Raw genomic sequence first — 21,273 nt, forward strand, 5'->3', positions numbered from 1 at the left:
ACTATGTTTTCGTCCTAAATATAATTAAAACAATTCCACTATGTTTTCATCCTAAATATAATTAAAACAATGCCACTATGTTTTCATCCTAAATATAATTAAAACAATGCCACTATGTTTTCCAGAACGTTCTGTGTTGCACCTTTAAGTGTAAGTGACTCTGTAATGTCGGCCAACAGGTGGCGCCACCACGGACCAAACCCAGAAAGTCCTGGAGAACATGGTCACTGGAGAGAGTAAGTGTGTGTGGGTGTTGTGTTCTCAAGGAGAGAGAGAAGTGAAGATTGAATGACTTATCTCTATCTCCCCCTTTCTCTCTCTGTCTCTCTCTCTCTCCCTTTCTCTCTGTCTCTCTCTGTCTCTCTCTCTCTCCCCTCTACCCCCTCTCCCCTCTACCCCCTCTCCCATCTACCCCCTTTATCTCTCCCCTCTACCCCCTTTCTCTCTCCCCTCTACCCCCTTTCTCTACCCCTTCTCTCTCTCCTCTACCCCCTCTCTCTCTCTCCCCTCTTCCCCACTCTCTCTCTCTCCCCTCTACCCCCTCTCTCTCTCTCCCCTCTAACCCCCTCTCTCTCTCTCCCTCTTCCCACTCTCTCTCTCTCCCCTCTTCCCCACTCTCTCTCTCTCTCCCCTCTACCCCCCCTCTCTCTCTCCCCTCTAACCCACTCTCTCTCTCTCCCTCTACCCCCCCCTCTCTCCCCTCTACCCCCTACTCTCTCTCTCTATATAGCTGGTCAGTTTGTTGACCTGGATGACTTTGTAGAGATCACTAAGAGGTATACCCAGGGCATGGCCCCCAGCACCGGCTCTACCCAGAGCCAGGGCCCTGCACAAACCTCTGGAGAGAAGGTACAGCACTCACACACACACACACACACACACACACACACACACACACACACACACACACACACACACACACACACACACACACACACACACAGAGTGAGTCAGAGCACAACAGGCCTCTGGAGAAAAACTACATCTAGTCAGCATCCTAAATGACACTACATCTAGTCAGCATCCTAAATGACACTACATCTAGTCAGCATCCTAAATGACCCTACAGCTGGTCAGCATCCTAAATGACACTACATCTGGTCAGCATCCTAAATGACACTACATCTGGTCAGCATCCTAAATGACACTACATCTGGTCAGCATCCTAAATGAAACTACATCTGGTCAGCATCCTAAATGACACTACATCTGGTCAGCATCCTAATGACACTACATCTAGTCAGCATCCTAAATGACACTACATCTAGTCAGCATCCTAAATGACACTACATCTAGTCAGCATCCTAAATGACACTACATCTAGTCAGCATCCTAATAACACTACATCTAGTCAGCATCCTAAATGACACTACATCTAGTCAGCATCCTAATGACACTACATCTGGTCAGCATACTAAATGACACTACAGCTGGTCAGCATCCTAAATGACACTACATCTAGTCAGCATCCTGAATGACACTGCAGCTGACCTTTTTGAGTAAAGAGGTGTGTGTTTGTGTACGTGCTCCTGTGTGTGTGTGTTCCTGGTGTGTGTATACGTGCTCCTGTGTGTGTGTGTGTATACGTGCTCCTGTGTGTGTGTGTGTATACGTGCTCCTGTGTGTGTGTGTGTGTGTATACGTGCTCCTGTGTGTGTGTGTGTATACGTGCTCCTGTGTGTGTGTGTTCCTGGTGTGTGTGTGTATACGTGCTCCTGTGTGTGTGTATACGTGCTCCTGTGTGTGTGTGTATACGTGCTCCTGTGTGTGTGTGTTCCTGGTGTGTGTGTGTGTGTGTGTGTATATGTGCTCCTATGAGTGTGTGTTCCTGGTGTGTGTGTGTGTATACGTGCTCCTGTGTGTGTGTGTGTGTGTGTGTGTGTGTGTGTGTGTGTGTGTGTGTGTGTGTGTGTGTATACACGTGTTCCTATGTGTGTGTGTTTGTACATTAGCAGAGTGGCCTGGTCCCCAAGAAGCCTCAGAAGGGAGTGTGGGGGATGGGTCGGAGTGACATGTTGATGGACTCCAGACGACACTTCCTGGTTAGTATGACATCACACCCAATCAGCTAACATCTCTTCAAAATTGGTTCAAATACTCACCCTTCCCTCACCCCTACTCCACCCTCACCCCTCCCTCCTCCCTCCCTCCTCCCTCCCTCCCTCCCTCCCTCCCTCCCTCCCTCCTCTCTCACCCCTCCCCCCTCTCCATCTCCAGGTGTTGCAGTACCCTATAACTGCGGTCATCGAGGTGAAGGATCAGCTCATTGATTGGGCGTCTCGCGCCGGCGTCCAATGGCTGAGCACGGTGATCCCCACGCACCACGTCAACGCGCTCATCTTCTTCTTCATCATCAGTAATCTGACCGTTGACCTGTTTGCCTTCTTCATCCCACTCCTCGTCTTCTACCTCTCCTTCATCTCCATGGTGATCTGCACGCTACGCATCTTCCAGAACAGCAAGGTACAGATCATCTAACATTACACTCTCCTCTCCTCAAACTAACATTACACTCTCCTCTCTTCTCCTCTCCTCAAACTAACATTACCCTCTCCTCTCCTCAAACTAACATTACCCTCTCCTCTCCTCCAACTAACATTACCCTCTCCTCTCCTCTCCTCAAACTAACATTACACTCTCCTCTCTTCTCCTCTCCTCTTCTCTTCTCTTCTCTCATCTTCTTCTTTGTCTTCCTCCTTCTCCTCCTCCTCTCCAGGCGTGGGAGAACTTCAGTGCCCTAACAACCCTGCTGACCAGGTTTGAGCCTGGCCTGGACGTGGAGCAAGCAGAGTCTAACTTCGGCTGGAACAATCTAGAACCCTACCTCTACTTCCTGATATCGGTGTTGTTCATCGTCTTCTCCTTCCCCGTCGCTGATAAAGGTGTGTGTGTGTGTGTGGTGTGTGTGTGTGTGTGTGTGTAGTGTGTCTATAAGAGGCTAACCAGTGTGTCTGTGTTATAGGATGGATCCCCTGCTCGGAGCTGTCCACGGTAGCCATCTTGTTCACGGTGGTCAGCTACAAGAGCCTGAGTCCCTCGGGCGCCACCTACGCCAAACGGGCGCTCATCACTGAGGTCAGACACAGGCCAAACGGCACCCTAATCCCTATATAGTGCACTACTTTAAACCAGAGCCCTATGGCACCATATTCCCTATATAGTGCACTACTTTAGACCAGAGGCCTATTCCCTATATAGTGCACTACTTTAGACCAGTGACCATATATATATTATAACACATATTACTGCTGGTCCTGTGTCTGGTTCTGTCTGTAGGTGGCAACGTCTTTGTGTTCCCTGACCAGTCTCCTGCCCCAGAGTGCTGTTCTGCTGAGGATGCTGAGCCACACCTTCACTACCCTGCCACTAGGGGACTCAGTGGTGATGAAGATCAGTCTGCCATGCCTGCTAGACCTCTATCTCTACTTCCTCTTCTTCAGGTCAGTACCTCTACCTCTACTTCCTGTTCTACAGGTCAGTACCTCTACCTCTACTTCCTGTTCTACAGGTCAGTACCTCTACCTCTACTTCCTGTTCTTCAGGTCAGTACCTCTACCTCTACTACCTGTTCTTCAGGTCAGTACCTCTACCTCTACTTCCTGTTCTTCAGGTCAGTACCTCTACTACCTGTTCTTCTGGTCAGTACCTCTACCTCTACTACCTGTTCTTCAGGTCAGTACCTCTACCTCTACTTCCTGTTCTACAGTTCAGTACCTCTACTTCCTGTTCTACAGGTCAGTACCTCTACTACCTGTTCTTCAGGTCAGTACCTCTACCTCTACTTCCTGTTCTTCAGGTCAGTACCTCTACTACCTGTTCTTCAGGTCAGTACCTCTACTACCTGTTCTTCAGGTCAGTACCTCTACCTCTACTACCTGTTCTTCAGGTCAGTACCTCTACCTCTACTTCCTGTTCTACAGGTCAGTACCTCTACTTCCTGTTCTACATGTCAGTACCTCTACCTCTACTACCTGTTCTTCAGGTCAGTACCTCTACCTCTACTTCCTGTTCTACAGGTCAGTACCTCTACTTCCTGTTCTTCAGGTCAGTACCTCTACCTCTACTACCTGTTCTTCAGGTCAGTACCTCTACTACCTGTTCTTCAGGTCAGTACCTCTACATCCTGTTCTTCAGGTCAGTACCTCTACCTCTACTTCCTGTTCTTCAGGTCAGTACCTCTACCTCTACTACCTGTTCTTCAGGTCAGTACCTCTACTTCCTGTTCTTCAGGTCAGTACCTGTTCTACATCCTGTTCTTCAGTACCTCTACTACCTGTTCTTCAGGTCAGTACCTCTACCTCTACTTCCTGTTCTTCAGGTCAGTACCTCTACCTCTACTACCTGTTCTTCAGGTCAGTACCTCTACTTCCTGTTCTACATGTCAGTACCTCTACCTCTACTACCTGTTCTTCAGGTCAGTACCTCTACCTCTACTTCCTGTTCTACAGGTCAGTACCTCTACTTCCTGTTCTACAGGTCAGTACCTCTACTTCCTGTTCTTCAGGTCAGTACCTCTACTTCCTGTTCTTCAGGTCAGTACCTCTACTACCTGTTCTTCAGGTCAGTACCTCTACCTCTACTACCTGTTCTACAGGTCAATACCTCTACCTCTACTACCTGTTCTTCAGGTCAGTACCTCTACTACCTGTTCTTCAGGTCAGTACCTCTACTACCTGTTCTTCAGGTCAGTACCTCTACATCCTGTTCTTCAGGTCAGTACCTCTACTTCCTGTTCTTCAGGTCAGTACCTCTACCTCTACTACCTGTTCTTCAGGTCAGTACCTCTACTTCCTGTTCTTCAGGTCAGTACCTCTACTTCCTGTTCTTCAGGTCAGTACCTCTACTACCTGTTCTTCAGGTCAGTACCTCTACCTCTACTTCCTGTTCTTCAGCCGAGCACTATGGAATATGGCGTTAGTTAGCCTAGCGGCTGGACTCTTGGTCCATCAACCAAAAGGTATCGAATCCCTGAGCTGACGACAAGGTTTGTGAACGTTCACATGCCATGTGAGCTTTCTACCCCATGTAGGAAGAGGAGCGAAGTCATTTTCCGTTAGAATGTTGTCGCTGAAAAGCCTAAGTCATCCAGGCCAAAATATGCTGTTTACGGCTTCACCGTAACATGTTGGTTTCTCATCCCCCCCTCTCTCCTCCCCCAGTATGGCTAGGCAGCGTGGTTTCCGTGGGACCTACTGTTTCCTGGTCCCCTACTTGGTCTGCTTCCTGTGGTGTGAGTTCTCTGTGGTGCTGCTCCAAAACTCTTCCCCCGTGGGGCTCATCCGGACCTGCGTTGGCTACTTCCTGTTCCTGTTTGCCTTGCCTGTTCTGGCCGTGGGGCTGGCAGCCATGGTCCTCATCCAGCTGGTCAAATGGTTCCTGGAGCTGGAGCTCACCAAGGTGATGATTGGTCGGCAGTTTTAAAGAGACATGCACGCTGTACATACAGTTTAAAAACACGATGGGGATTGTTCACTATAATACCACTGTATTGCCACTTTGTCACTATAATACCACTATAATACCACAATACCACTATAATACCACTATAATACCACTATGTCACTATAACACCACTATAATGCCACTATAATGCCACTATAATGCCACTATAACGTCACTATAACACCACTATAATGCCACTATAATACCACTATAATACCACTATAATGCCACTATAATGCCACTATAATGTCACTATAATACCACTATAATACCACTATAAATCCACTATGTCACTATAATACCACTGTATTGCCACGTTGTCACTATAATACCACTATAATACCACAATACCACTATAATGCCACTATAATACCACAATACCACTATAATACCACAATACCACTATACTACCACTATAATGCCACCATAATGCCACTATGTCACTATAATACCACTATGTCACTATAATACCACTATAATACCACTATAATACCACTATAATACCACCATAATGCCACTATGTCACTATAATACCACTATGTCACTATAATACCACTATGTCACTATAATACCACTATAACACCACAATACCACTATAATACCACTATAATGTCACTATAATGCCACTATAACACCACTATAATACCACAATACCACTATAATACCACTATAATGCCACTATGTCACTATAACACCACTATAATGCCACAAAATCACTATAATGCCACTATAATGCCACTATAATGCCACTATAATACCACTATAATGCCACTATAATACCACTATAATACCACCATAATGCCACTATAATACCACTATAACACCACTATAACACCACTATAATGCCACTATAATACCACTATAATGTCACTATAATACCACTATAATACCACTATAATACCACTATAACACCACTATAATACCACTATAATACCACTATAACACCACTATAATACCACTATAATACCACTATAACACCACTATAACACCACTATAATACCACTATAATGCCACAAAATCACTATAATGCCACTATAATGTCACTATAATACCACTATAATACCACTATAATACCACCATAATGCCACTACAATGCCACTATAATGCCACTATAATGCCACTATAATGCCACTATAATACCACTATAATACCACTATAATCACTGTAGTCTGACTCGGGACAAATGTCCACATTGCGTTGGGTCAATAAAGTTTTGTTCAGATTGTCAGATTGTGACGCTGGCCGTGTGTGCGGTGCCACTATAATACCACTATAATACCACTATAATACCACTATAATACCACTATAATGCCACTATAATACCACTATAATACCACTATAATGCCACTATAATGCCACTATAATGCCACTATAATACCACTATAAATTATAATGCCACTATAATACCACTATAATACCACTATAAACCACTATAATACCACTATAATATAATGCCACTATAATGCCACTATAATACCACTATACCACTATAATGCCACTATAATGCCACTATAATGCCACTATAATACCACTATAATACCACTATAATGCCACTATAATACCACTATAATACCACTATAATACTATAATGCCACTATAATACCACTATAATACTGTAGCCATAATACCACTACTATAATACCACTATAATACCACTATAATACCACTATAATACCACTATAATACCACTATAATAATACCACTATAATACCACTATAATGTCACTATAATGTCACTATAATACCACTATAATACCACTATAATGCCACTATAATGCCACTATAATGCCACTATAATGCCACTATAATACCACTATAATGCCACTATAATACCACTATAATACCACTATAATACCACTATAATACCACTATAATGCCCACTATAATGCCACTATAATGCCACTATAATACCACTATAATACCACTATAATACCACTATAATACTATGGCCTATAATGCCACTATAATGCCACTATAATACCACTATAATGTCACACTATAATACCACTATAACACCACTATAATCACTATAATGCCACTATAATAATAATGCCACTATAATGCCACTATAATACCACTATAATACCACTATAATAATACCACTATAATACCACTATAATACCACTATAATACCACTATAACACCACTATAATGCCACTATAATGCCACTATAATACCACCATATAATGTCACTATAATGTCACTATAACACCACTATAATACCACTATAATACCACTATAACTATAATACCACTATAATACCACTATACCACTATAATACCACTATAACACCACTATAACACTACTATAACACCCTATAACACCACTATAACACCACTATAATACCACTATAATACCACTATAATGCCACTATAATGTCACTATAACACCACTATAACACCACTATAACACCACTATAATACCACTATAACACCACTATAACACCACTATAACACTACTATAATACCACTATAACACCACTATAACACCACTATAACACCACTATAATACCACTATGTGTCAATTCGTTTTGTCAGATGATTGTGAAGCTGGCCATGTGTCGGTGCCACTATAACACCACTATAACACCACTATAACACCACTATAACACCACTATAACACCACTATAATACCACTTTAACACCACTATAATACCACTATAATACCACTATAACACCACTATAACACCACTATAATACCACTATGTGTTGTTCTGTCAGATGATTGTGACGCTGGCCGTGTGTGCGGTGCCACTATAACACCACTATAACACCACTATAACACCACTATAATTACATTTACATTTAAGTCATTTAGCAGACGCTCTTATATTGGATACCACTATAATACCACTATAATACCACTATAATGCCACTATAATGCCACTATAATGCCACTATAATACCACTATAATACCACTATGTCACTATAATACCACTATAATACCACTATAATACCACTATAATACCACTATAACACCACTATAATGTCACTATAATGCCACTATAATGTCACTATAATGTCACTATAATGTCACTATAATACCACTATAATACCACTATAATACCACTATAATGCCACTATAATGCCACTATAATGCCACTATAATACCACTATAATACCACTATGTCACTATAATACCACTATAATACCACTATAATACCACTATAATACCACTATAATGCCACTATAATGCCACTATAATACCACTATAACACCACTATAATACCACTATAATACCACTATAATACCATAATAATGCCACTATAACACCACTATAATACCACTATAACACCACACTAAATCACTATAATGCCACTATAATACCACTATAATACCACTATAATACCACTATAATGCCACTATAATGCCACTATAATGCCATAATGCCACTATAATGCCACTATAATACCACTATGTCACTATAATACCACTATAATACCACTATAATCACTATAATACCACTATAAACCACATTTAATGGGTCACTATAATGCCATTTCAGATTGTGCTCTTAGCCATAATGTCAGATTATAATGTCACTATAATACCACTATAATACCACTATAATGCCACTGTGTCACTATAATACCACTATAATGCCACTATAATGCCACTATAATAACACCACTATAATACCACTATAACCACTATAAGCGCCACTATAATACCACTATAACACCACTATAATACCACTATAATGCCACTATAATGCCACTATAATGTCACTATAACGCCACTATAACACCACTATAACACCACTATAATACCACTATAACACCACTATAACACCACTATAACACTACTATAATACCACTATAACACCACTATAACACCACTATAACACCACTATAATCACCACTATGTGTAATGGTTAGTTTGTCAGATGATTGTGAAGCTGGCCATGTGCCGGTGCCACTATAACACCACTATAACACCACTATAACACCACTATAACACCACTATAACACCACTATAATACCACTTTAACACCACTATAATACCACTATAATACCACTATAACACCACTATAACACCACTATAATGCCACTATGTGTTGTTCTGTCAGATGATTGTGACGCTGGCCGTGTGTGCGGTGCCACTATAACACCACTATAACACCACTATAACACCACTATAATTACATTTACATTTAAGTCATTTAGCAGACGCTCTTATCCAGAGCGACTTACAAATTGGATACCACTATAATGCCACTATAATACCACTATAATGCCACTATAATGCCACACCACTATAATACCACTATAATGCCACTATGTCACTATAATACCACTATAATGCCACTATAATACCACTATAACACCACTATAACACCACTATAATACCACTATAATGCCACTATAATGTATAACTATAATGTCACTATAACACCACTATAACACCACTATAATACCACTATAACACCACTATAACACCACTATAATACCACTATAATACCACTATAATACCACTATAATGCCACTAATGTCACTATAATACCACTATAATACCACTATAATACCACTATAATACCACTATAATGCCACTATAATGCCACTATAATGCCACTATAATACCACTATAACACCACTATAATACCACTATAATACCACTATAATACCACTATAATGCCACTATAATGCCACGCCACTATAATACCACTATGTCACTATAATACCACTATAATACACTAAATCACTATAACACCACTATAATGTCACTATAATGCCACTATAATGTCACTATAATGCCACCATAATGCCACTATAATACCACTATAATACCAATGCCACTATAATGCCACTATAATGCCACTATAATGCCACTATAATACCACTATAACACCACTATAATCACTATAATCCACTATAATGTCACTATAATGTCACTATAATGTCACTATAACACCACTATAATACCACTATAATACCACTATGTCACTATAATACCACTATAATACCACTATAATACCACTATGCCACTATAACACCACTATAACACCACTATAACACTACTATAACACCACTATAACACCACTATAACACCACTATAATACCACTATAATACCACTATAATGCCACTATAATGTCACTATAACACCACTATAACACCACTATAACACCACTATAATACCACTATAACACCACTATAACACCACTATAACACTACTATAATACCACTATAACACCACTATAACACCACTATAACACCACTATAATACCACTATGTGTCGTTCGTTGTCAGATGATTGTGAAGCTGGCCATGTGTGCGGTGCCACTATAACACCACTATAACACCACTATAACACCACTATAACACCACTATAACACCACTATAATACCACTTTAACACCACTATAATACCACTATAATACCACTATAACACCACTATAACACCACTATAATACCACTATGTGTTGTTCTGTCAGATGATTGTGACGCTGGCCGTGTGTGCGGTGCCACTATAACACCACTATAACACCACTATAACACCACTATAATTACATTTACATTTAAGTCATTTAGCAGACGCTCTTATCCAGAGCGACTTACAAATTGGATACCACTATAATACCACTATAACACCACTATAATGCCACTATAACACCACTATAATGCCACTATAATGCCACTATAACACCACTATAATACCACTATAATACCACTATAACACCACTATAATACCACTATAACACCACTATAATACCACTATAATACCACTATAATGTCACTATAATGCCACTATAATGTCACTATAATACCACTATAACACCACTATAATACCACTATAATACCACTATAACACCACTATAATACCACTATGTCACTATAATACCACTATAACACCACTATAACACCACTATAATACCACTATAATACCACTATAACACCACTATAACACCACTATAATACCACTATAACACCACTATAACACCACTATAATACCACTATAACACCACTATAACACCACTATAACACCACTATAATACCACTATAATGCCACAAAATCACTATAATGCCACTATAATGTCACTATAATACCACTATAATACCACTATAATACCACCATAATGCCACTATAATGCCACTACAATGCCACTATAATGCCACTATAATGCCACTATAATGCCACTATAATACCACTATAATACCACTATAATCACTGTAGTCTGACTCGGGACAAATGTCCACATTGCGTTGGGTCAATAAAGTTTTGTTCAGATTGTCAGATTGTGACGCTGGCCGTGTGTGCGGTGCCACTATAATACCACTATAATACCACTATAATACCACTATAATACCACTATAATACCACTATAATGCCACTATAATGCCACTATAATACCACTATAATACCACTATAATGCCACTATAATGCCACTATAATGCCACTATAATACCACTATAACACCACTATAATACCACTATAATACCACTATAATGCCACTATAATGCCACTATAATGCCACTATAATACCACTATAATACCACTATGTCACTATAATACCACTATAATACCACTATAATACCACTATAATACCACTATAACACCACTATAATGTCACTATAATGCCACTATAATGTCACTATAATGTCACTATAATGTCACTATAATGTCACTATAATACCACTATAATGCCACTATAATGCCACTATAATGCCACTATAATACCACTATAACACCACTATAATACCACTATAATACCACTATAATACCACTATAATGCCACTATAATGCCACTATAATGCCACTATAATACCACTATGTCACTATAATACCACTATAATACCACTATAATACCACTATAACACCACTATAATGCCACTATAACACCACTATAATGCCACTATAATGCCACTATAACACCACTATAATACCACTATAACACCACTATAATACCACTATAATACCACTATAACACCACTATAATACCACTATAACACCACTATAATACCACTATAATACCACTATAATGTCACTATAATGCCACTATAACACCACTATAATACCACTATAACACCACTATAATACCACTATAATACCACTATAACACCACTATAATACCACTATGTCACTATAATACCACTATAACACCACTATAACACCACTATAATACCACTATAATACCACTATAACACCACTATAACACCACTATAATACCACTATAACACCACTATAACACCACTATAATACCACTATAACACCACTATAACACCACTATAACACCACTATAATACCACTATAATGCCACAAATCACTATAACACCACTATAATACCACTATAATACCACTATAATACCACTATAACACCACTATAATGCCACTATAATTGCCACTATAAGACCACTATAATACCCTATAATACCACTATAACACCACTATAATGCCACTATAATGCCACTATAATACCACTATAATACCACTATGTCACTATAATACCACTATAATACCACTATAATACCACTATAACACCACTATAATACCACTATAACACCACTATAATGTCACTATAATGCCACTATAATGTCACTATAATGCCACTATAATACCACTATGTCACTATAATACCACTATAATACCACTATAATACCACTATAATCTATAATGCCACTATAATGCCACTATAATACCACTATAATGTCACTATAATGTCACTATAATGTCACTATAACACCACTATAATACCACTATAATACCACTATGTCACTATAATACCACTATAATACCACTATAATACCACTATGCCACTATAACACCACTATAACACCACTATAATACCACTATAACACCACTATAATGCCACTATAACACCACTATAATACCACTATAATACCACTATAATGCCACTATAATGTCACTATAATACCACTATAACACCACTATAATACCACTATAACACCACTATAACACCACTATAATACCACTATAACACCACTATAACACCACTATAACACCACTATAATACCACTATGTCAGATGATAATGGCCACCACTATAACACCACTATAACACCACTATAACACCACTATAACACCACTATAATACCACTATAACACCACTATAATGCCACTATAATACCACTATAATACCACTATAACACCACTATAATACCACTATGTGTTGTTCTGTCAGATGAATACCACGTGTGTGCGGTGCCACTATAACACCACTATAACACCACTATAACACCACTATAATTACATTTACATTTAAGTCATTTAGCAGACGCTCTTATCCAGAGCGACTTACAAATTGGATACCACTATAATACCACTATAATACCACTATAATGCCACTATAATGCCACTATAATGCCACTATAATACCACTATAATACCACTATGCCACTATAATACCACTATAATACCACTATAATACCACTATAACACCACTATAATGTCACTATAATGCCACTATAATGTCACTATAATGTCACTATAATGTCACTATAATACCACTATAATACCACTATAATACCACTATAATGCCACTATAATGCCACTATAATGCCACTATAATACCACTATAATACCACTATAATACCACTATAATACCACTATAATACCACTATAATACCACTATAATGCCACTATAATGCCACTATAATGCCACTATAATACCACTATAATACCACTATAATACCACTATAATACCACTATAATGCCACTATAATGCCACTATAATACCACTATAATACCACTATGTCACTATAATACCACTATAATACCACTATAATACCACTATAACACCACTATAATGTCACTATAATGCCACTATAATGTCACTATAATGCCACTATAATGCCACTATAATACCACTATAATACCACTATGTCACTATAATACCACTATAATACCACTATAATACCACTATAATACCACTATAACACCACTATAATGTCACTATAATGCCACTATAATGTCACTATAATGTCACTATAATGTCACTATAACACCACTATAATACCACTATAATACCACTATGTCACTATAATACCACTATAATACCACTATAATACCACTATGCCACTATAACACCACTATAACACCACTATAACACTACTATAACACCACTATAACACCACTATAACACCACTATAATACCACTATAATACCACTATAATGCCACTATAATGTCACTATAACACCACTATAACACCACTATAACACCACTATAATACCACTATAACACCACTATAACACCACTATAACACTACTATAATACCACTATAACACCACTATAACACCACTATAACACCACTATAATACCACTATGTGTCGCGTTTGTCAGATGATTGTGAAGCTGGCCTGTGTGCCACTATGCCACTATAACACCACTATAACACCACTATAACACCACTATAACACCACTATAATACCACTTTAACACCACTATAATACCACTATAATACCACTATAACACCACTATAACACCACTATAATACCACTATGTGTTGTTCTGTCAGATGATTGTGACGCTGGCCGTGTGTGCGGTGCCACTATAACACCACTATAACACCACTATAACACCACTATAATTACATTTACATTTAAGTCATTTAGCAGACGCTCTTATCCAGAGCGACTTACAAATTGGATACCACTATAATACCACTATAACACCACTATAATGCCACTATAACACCACTATAATGCCACTATAATGCCACTATAACACCACTATAATACCACTATAATACCACTATAACACCACTATAATACCACTATAACACCACTATAATACCACTATAATACCACTATAATGTCACTATAATGCCACTATAACACCACTATAATACCACTATAACACCACTATAATACCACTATAATACCACTATAACACCACTATAATACCACTATGTCACTATAATACCACTATAACACCACTATAACACCACTATAATACCACTATAATACCACTATAACACCACTATAACACCACTATAATACCACTATAACACCACTATAACACCACTATAATACCACTATAACACCACTATAACACCACTATAACACCACTATAATACCACTATAATGCCACAAAATCACTATAATGCCACTATAATGTCACTATAATACCACTATAATACCACTATAATACCACCATAATGCCACTATAATGCCACTACAATGCCACTATAATGCCACTATAATGCCACTATAATGCCACTATAATACCACTATAATACCACTATAATCACTGTAGTCTGACTCGGGACAAATGTCCACATTGCGTTGGGTCAATAAAGTTTTGTTCAGATTGTCAGATTGTGACGCTGGCCGTGTGTGCGGTGCCACTATAATACCACTATAATACCACTATAATACCACTATAATACCACTATCACTAATAATAATACCACTATAATACCACTATAATGCCACTATAATGCCACTATAACACCACTATAATGCCACTGTAATACCACTATAATACCACTATAATGCCACTATAATGCCACTATAATGCCACTATAATACCACTATAATACCACTATGTCACTATAATACCACTATAATACCACTATAATACCACTATAACACCACTATAATGTCACTATAATGCCACTATAATGTCACTATAATGTCACTATAATGTCACTATAATGTCTATAATACCACTATAATGCCACTATAATGCCACTATAATGTCACTATAATGCCACTATAATACCACTATAATACCACTATAATACCACTATAATACCACTATAATGCCACTATAATGCCACTATAATGCCACTATAATACCACTATGTCACTATAATACCACTATAATACCACTATAATACCACTATAACACCACTATAATGCCACTATAACACCACTATAATGCCACTATTATGCCACTATAACACCACTATAATACCACTATAACACCACTATAATACCACTATAATACCACTATAACACCACTATAATACCACTATAACACCACTATAATACCACTATAATACCACTATAATGTCACTATAATGCCACTATAACACCACTATAATACCACTATAACACCACTATAATACCACTATAATACCACTATAACACCACTATAATACCACTATGTCACTATAATACCACTATAACACCACTATAACACCACTATAATACCACTATAATACCACTATAACACCACTATAATACCACTATAACACCACTATAACACCACTATAATACCACTATAACACCACTATAACACCACTATAACACCACTATAATACCACTATAATGCCACAAAATCACTATAATGCCACTATAATGTCACTATAATACCACTATAATACCACTATAATACCACCATAATGCCACTATAATGCCACTACAATGCCACTATAATGCCACTATAATGCCACTATAACCACTATAATACCACTATAATACCACTATAATCACTGTGTGTCGGGACAAATGTCCACATTGCGTTGGGTCAATAAAGTTTTGTTCAGATTGTCAGATTGTGACGCTGGCCGTGTGTGCGGTGCCACTATAATACCACTATAATACCACTATAATACCACTATAATACCACTATAATGCCACTATAATGCCACTATAATACCACTATAATACCACTATAATGCCACTATAATGCCACTATAATGCCACTATAATACCACTATAACACCACTATAATACCACTATAATACCACTATAATACCACTATAATGCCACTATAATGCCACTATAATGCCACTATAATACCACTATAATACCACTATGTCACTATAATACCACTATAATACCACTATAATACCACTATAATACCACTATAACACCACTATAATGTCACTATAATGCCACTATAATGTCACTATAATGTCACTATAATGTCACTATAATACCACTATAATACCACTATAATACCACTATGCCACTATAACACCACTATAACACCACTATAACACCACTATAACACTACTATAACACCACTATAACACCACTATAATACCACTATAATACCACTATAACACTATAATATCACTATAACACCACTATAACACCACTATAACACCACTATAATACCACTATAACACCACTATAACACCACTATAACACTACTATAATACCACTATAACACCACTATAACACCACTATAACACCACTATAATACCACTATGTTTTGTTGTCAGATGATTGTGAAGCTGGCCATGTGTGCGGTGCTGGTGACCACTATAACACCACTATAACACCACTATAATACCACTATAACACCACTATAATACCACTATAACACCACTATAACACCACTATAACACCACTATAACACCACTATAATACCACTATGTGTTGTTCTGTCAGATGATTGTACGCTGGCCGTGTGGACTGCCGGTGACACTGAAGGCTGTGGACGGGCTTCAGCCTGTCTCTCATGGATGTTCCACTGGTCTCCAACTGGGGCTTTGTCAGCTCATCCTGGATGCGTCAACGGGGCTGTTCTTCTGGATTTGTACCACTGGATGGGATGGTAAGAGGGGGGGAGGGGCTTTGTACTGGATGGGATGGTAACTGGGGCTGTACTTGGCTTTGTACTGGATGGGATGGTAACTGGGGCTTTACTTGGCTTTGTACTGGATGGATGGTAACTGGGGCTGTACTTGGCTTTGTACTGGATGGGATGGTAACTAGGGCTGTACTTGGCTTTGTACTGGAAAGTGGGGCTGCACTTGGCTGATTTCACTGGATGGGATTTTTGATTTGATTTAATTGGCATATTTTACTGGATGGGATGGTAACTGGGGCTGTATTGGCTTTGTACTGGATGGGATGGTAACTGGGGTATAACTCTGGCTTTTGTACTGGATGGGATGGTAACTGTGCTGTCCTCCCCTGCCTGGAACTGGATGGGATGGTAACTGGGGCTGTACTTGGCTTTGTACTGGATGGGACATGGTAACTGGGGCTGTAAACACTTTGTACTGGATGGGATGGTAACTGGGGCTGACTTGGCTTTAAACACTGGATGGGATGGTAACTAGGGCTGTACTTGGCTTTGTACTGGATGGGATGGTAACTAGGGCTGTACAGGCTTTGTACTGGAAAGTGTGTAGAGATGCACTCCACTGATTTCATTAATTACATTTTTGATTTGATTTAATTACATATTTTATTTTATTTTATTTAACCTTTAGTTGTATTGACATGAAATGCAATGTTGATGTTTAGGGGGTATAACTCACGTTGACCTGGAGACAGGTACGGGCAGCTGTGTGGTCCTCTGCCTGGAAGGTACAGGTGTGGCTCAGACACAGATCTTCTGTTCACACCTGGACTGGGACACCAGGTACATCACTTAAACTCTCTGACACCAGGTACCCTCTGACACCAGGTACAACACTTAAACTCTCTGACACCAGGTACACTCTGACACCAGGTACTCTGACACCAGGTACACTCTGACACCAGGTACATCACTTAAACACTCTGACACCAGGTACATAACTTAAACACTCTGACACCAGGTACACTCTGACACCAGGTACATCACTTAAACACTCTGATACCAGGTACAGTCTGACACCAGGTACATCACTTAAACACTCTGACACCAGGTACTCTCTGACACCAGGTACACTCTGACACCAGGTACTCTCTGACACCAGGTACTCTCTGACACCAGGTACTCTCTGACACCAGGTACATCACTTAAACATGCTGACACCAGCTATACTGTATGTAAAGGGAATATTGTGCCATTTTCAACAAAACCTTTTTATTTTTTAAATAATTTCCAGGTGACGTGGACCGGGAGGTTCAGGCAGGTGCGTGTAGCGGAAACTGAGAACGGGCCCAGTCCGTCATCAACCTGCTGCCGGTGTTCATGGGAGATTAAGTTACGCTGTCTTTACGGAGAGACTTATCTAAATGTGACCCGCTGCGGAACAACTCTACCAACACCCCCGGCGCCCACGGCAGCCGTCGCTAATGCTAACCTCACCGCCGCCCGACTACGCCAACGCCACAGTGCATGGCGTTGCCGTGCCGGCGGCCGTCCTCCTCCGGCAGCAGGAAGGAGGAGCTGTGTGTGATCAAGGCTTTGGCCAAACACACGTGTCACGTGAAGCGTCACGACAGCTATGTGTTGGAGGTAAGAGATACAGGCAACGTTCCGTTTTTTAGCCTGGCTTTTACATTTACATTTTTAGTCATTTAACAGACGCTCTTCTCCGGAGCGACTTAGTGTATATTGTTTTCGTCCTTTTTCATACTGGTCACCTGCCGGAATCGAACTCACTTCCTGGTGTTGCAAGCACCATGTTCTACCCTCTGGGTCCCAAGGGACCGGGACCTTTAATCAGTAATAGTTGTAGATATACTCTGTTCTACCCGCTGGGCCCCAAGGGATGAGTAATAGTTGTAGATATACTATTTTCTTCCGCTGGGCCCCATGGGACCAGTAATAGTTGTAGATATACTCTGTTCTACCCGCTGGGCCCCATGGGATGAGTAATAGTTGTAGATATACTATTTTCTACCCGCTGGGCCCCATGGGACCAGTAATAGTTGTAGATATACTCTGTTCTACCCTCTGGGCCCCAAGGGACCGGGGCCTTTATTCTGTAATAGTTGTAGATATACTCTGTTCTACCCTCTGGGCCCCAAGGGACCAGTAATAGTTGTAGATATACTCTGTTCTACCCACTGGGCCCAAGGGACCAGTAATAGTTAATAGATATACTCTGTTCTACCCACTGGGCCCCAATGGACCAGTAATAGTTGTAGATATACTCTGTTCTACCCTCTGGGCCCCAATGGACCAGTAATAGTTGTAGATATACTCTGTTCTACCCTCTGTGCCCCAGTGGACAAGTAATAGTTGTAGATATACTCTGTTCTACCCTCTGGGCCCCAAGGGACCAGTAATAGTTGCTGGGCCCAGGGACCAGTAATATAGTACTCTGTTCTACCCGCTGGGTCCCAAGGGACCAGTAATAGTTGTAGATATACTCTGTTCTACCCGCTGGGCCCCAAGGGACCAGTAATAGTTGTAGATATACTCTGTTCTACCCTCTGGGCCCCAAGGGACCAGTAATAGTTAACCCGCTGGGTAGATATATGCTCTGTTCTACCCGCTGGGCCCCAATGGACCACCCGCTGGGTAGGACCAGTTGATTAGATATACTCTCTTCTACCCTCTGGGCCCCAATGGACCAGTAATAGTTAACCAGATATACTCTGTTCTACCCTCTGGGCCCCAGTGGACCAGTAATAGTTGTAGATATACTCTGTTCTACCCCTCTGGGCCCCAAGGGACCAGTAATAGTTGTAGATATACTCTGTTCTACCCGCTGGGTCCCAAGGGACCAGTAATAGTTGTAGATATACTCTGTTCTACCCTCTGGGCCCCAAGGGACCAGTAATAGTTGTAGATATACTCTGTTCTACCCTCTGGGCCCCAAGGGACCAGTAATAGTTGTAGATATACTCTTCTACCCGCTGGGTCCCAAGGGAACAGTAATAGTTGTAGATGTACTCTGTTCTACCCGCTGGGCCCCAAGGGACCAGTAATAGTTGTAGATATACTCTGTTCTACCCTCTGGGCCCCAAGGGACCAGTAATAGTTGTAGATATACTCTGTTCTACCCACTGGGCCCCAAGGGACCAGTAATAGTTGTAGATATACTCTGTTCTACCCACTGGGCCCCAATGGACCAGTAATAGTTGTAGATATACTCTGTTCTACCCTCTGGGCCCCAATGGACCAGTAATAGTTGTAGATATACTCTGTTCTACCCTCTGGGCCCCAGTGGACCAGTAATAGTTGTAGATATACTCTGTTCTACCCTCTGGGCCCCAAGGGACCAGTAATAGTTGTAGATATAGTCTGTTCTACC

General features: G+C 39.9%; 1 protein-coding gene across 1 annotated transcript; it reads left to right on the forward strand.

The window, feature by feature from the left end:
- Positions 1-154: 154 nt before the first annotated feature.
- Positions 155-8,200, forward strand: LOC115122430 (wolframin-like). The gene is made up of 9 exons (XM_065017056.1): positions 155-236; positions 731-849; positions 1,953-2,042; positions 2,218-2,463; positions 2,717-2,882; positions 2,963-3,075; positions 3,277-3,440; positions 5,160-5,397; positions 8,162-8,200. The coding sequence occupies exons 1-9, from the start codon at positions 221-223 to the stop codon at positions 8,198-8,200; spliced, it is 1,191 nt and encodes a 396-aa protein (XP_064873128.1). The 5' UTR covers positions 155-220.
- The last annotated feature ends 13,073 nt before the right edge of the window (positions 8,201-21,273 follow it).

The sequence above is a fragment of the Oncorhynchus nerka genome, unplaced genomic scaffold (assembly GCF_034236695.1).
Source record: "Oncorhynchus nerka isolate Pitt River unplaced genomic scaffold, Oner_Uvic_2.0 unplaced_scaffold_423, whole genome shotgun sequence".
Taxonomy (NCBI): domain Eukaryota; kingdom Metazoa; phylum Chordata; class Actinopteri; order Salmoniformes; family Salmonidae; genus Oncorhynchus; species Oncorhynchus nerka.

Coding starts and splice junctions, on each gene's coding strand:
- LOC115122430 (XM_065017056.1), top strand. Junction 3,076..3,276: donor AACGGGCGCTCATCACTGAG/GTCAGACACAGG, acceptor TTCTGTCTGTAG/GTGGCAACGTCTTTGTGTTC. Junction 3,441..5,159: donor CTCTACTTCCTCTTCTTCAG/GTCAGTACCTCT, acceptor CTCCTCCCCCAG/TATGGCTAGGCAGCGTGGTT.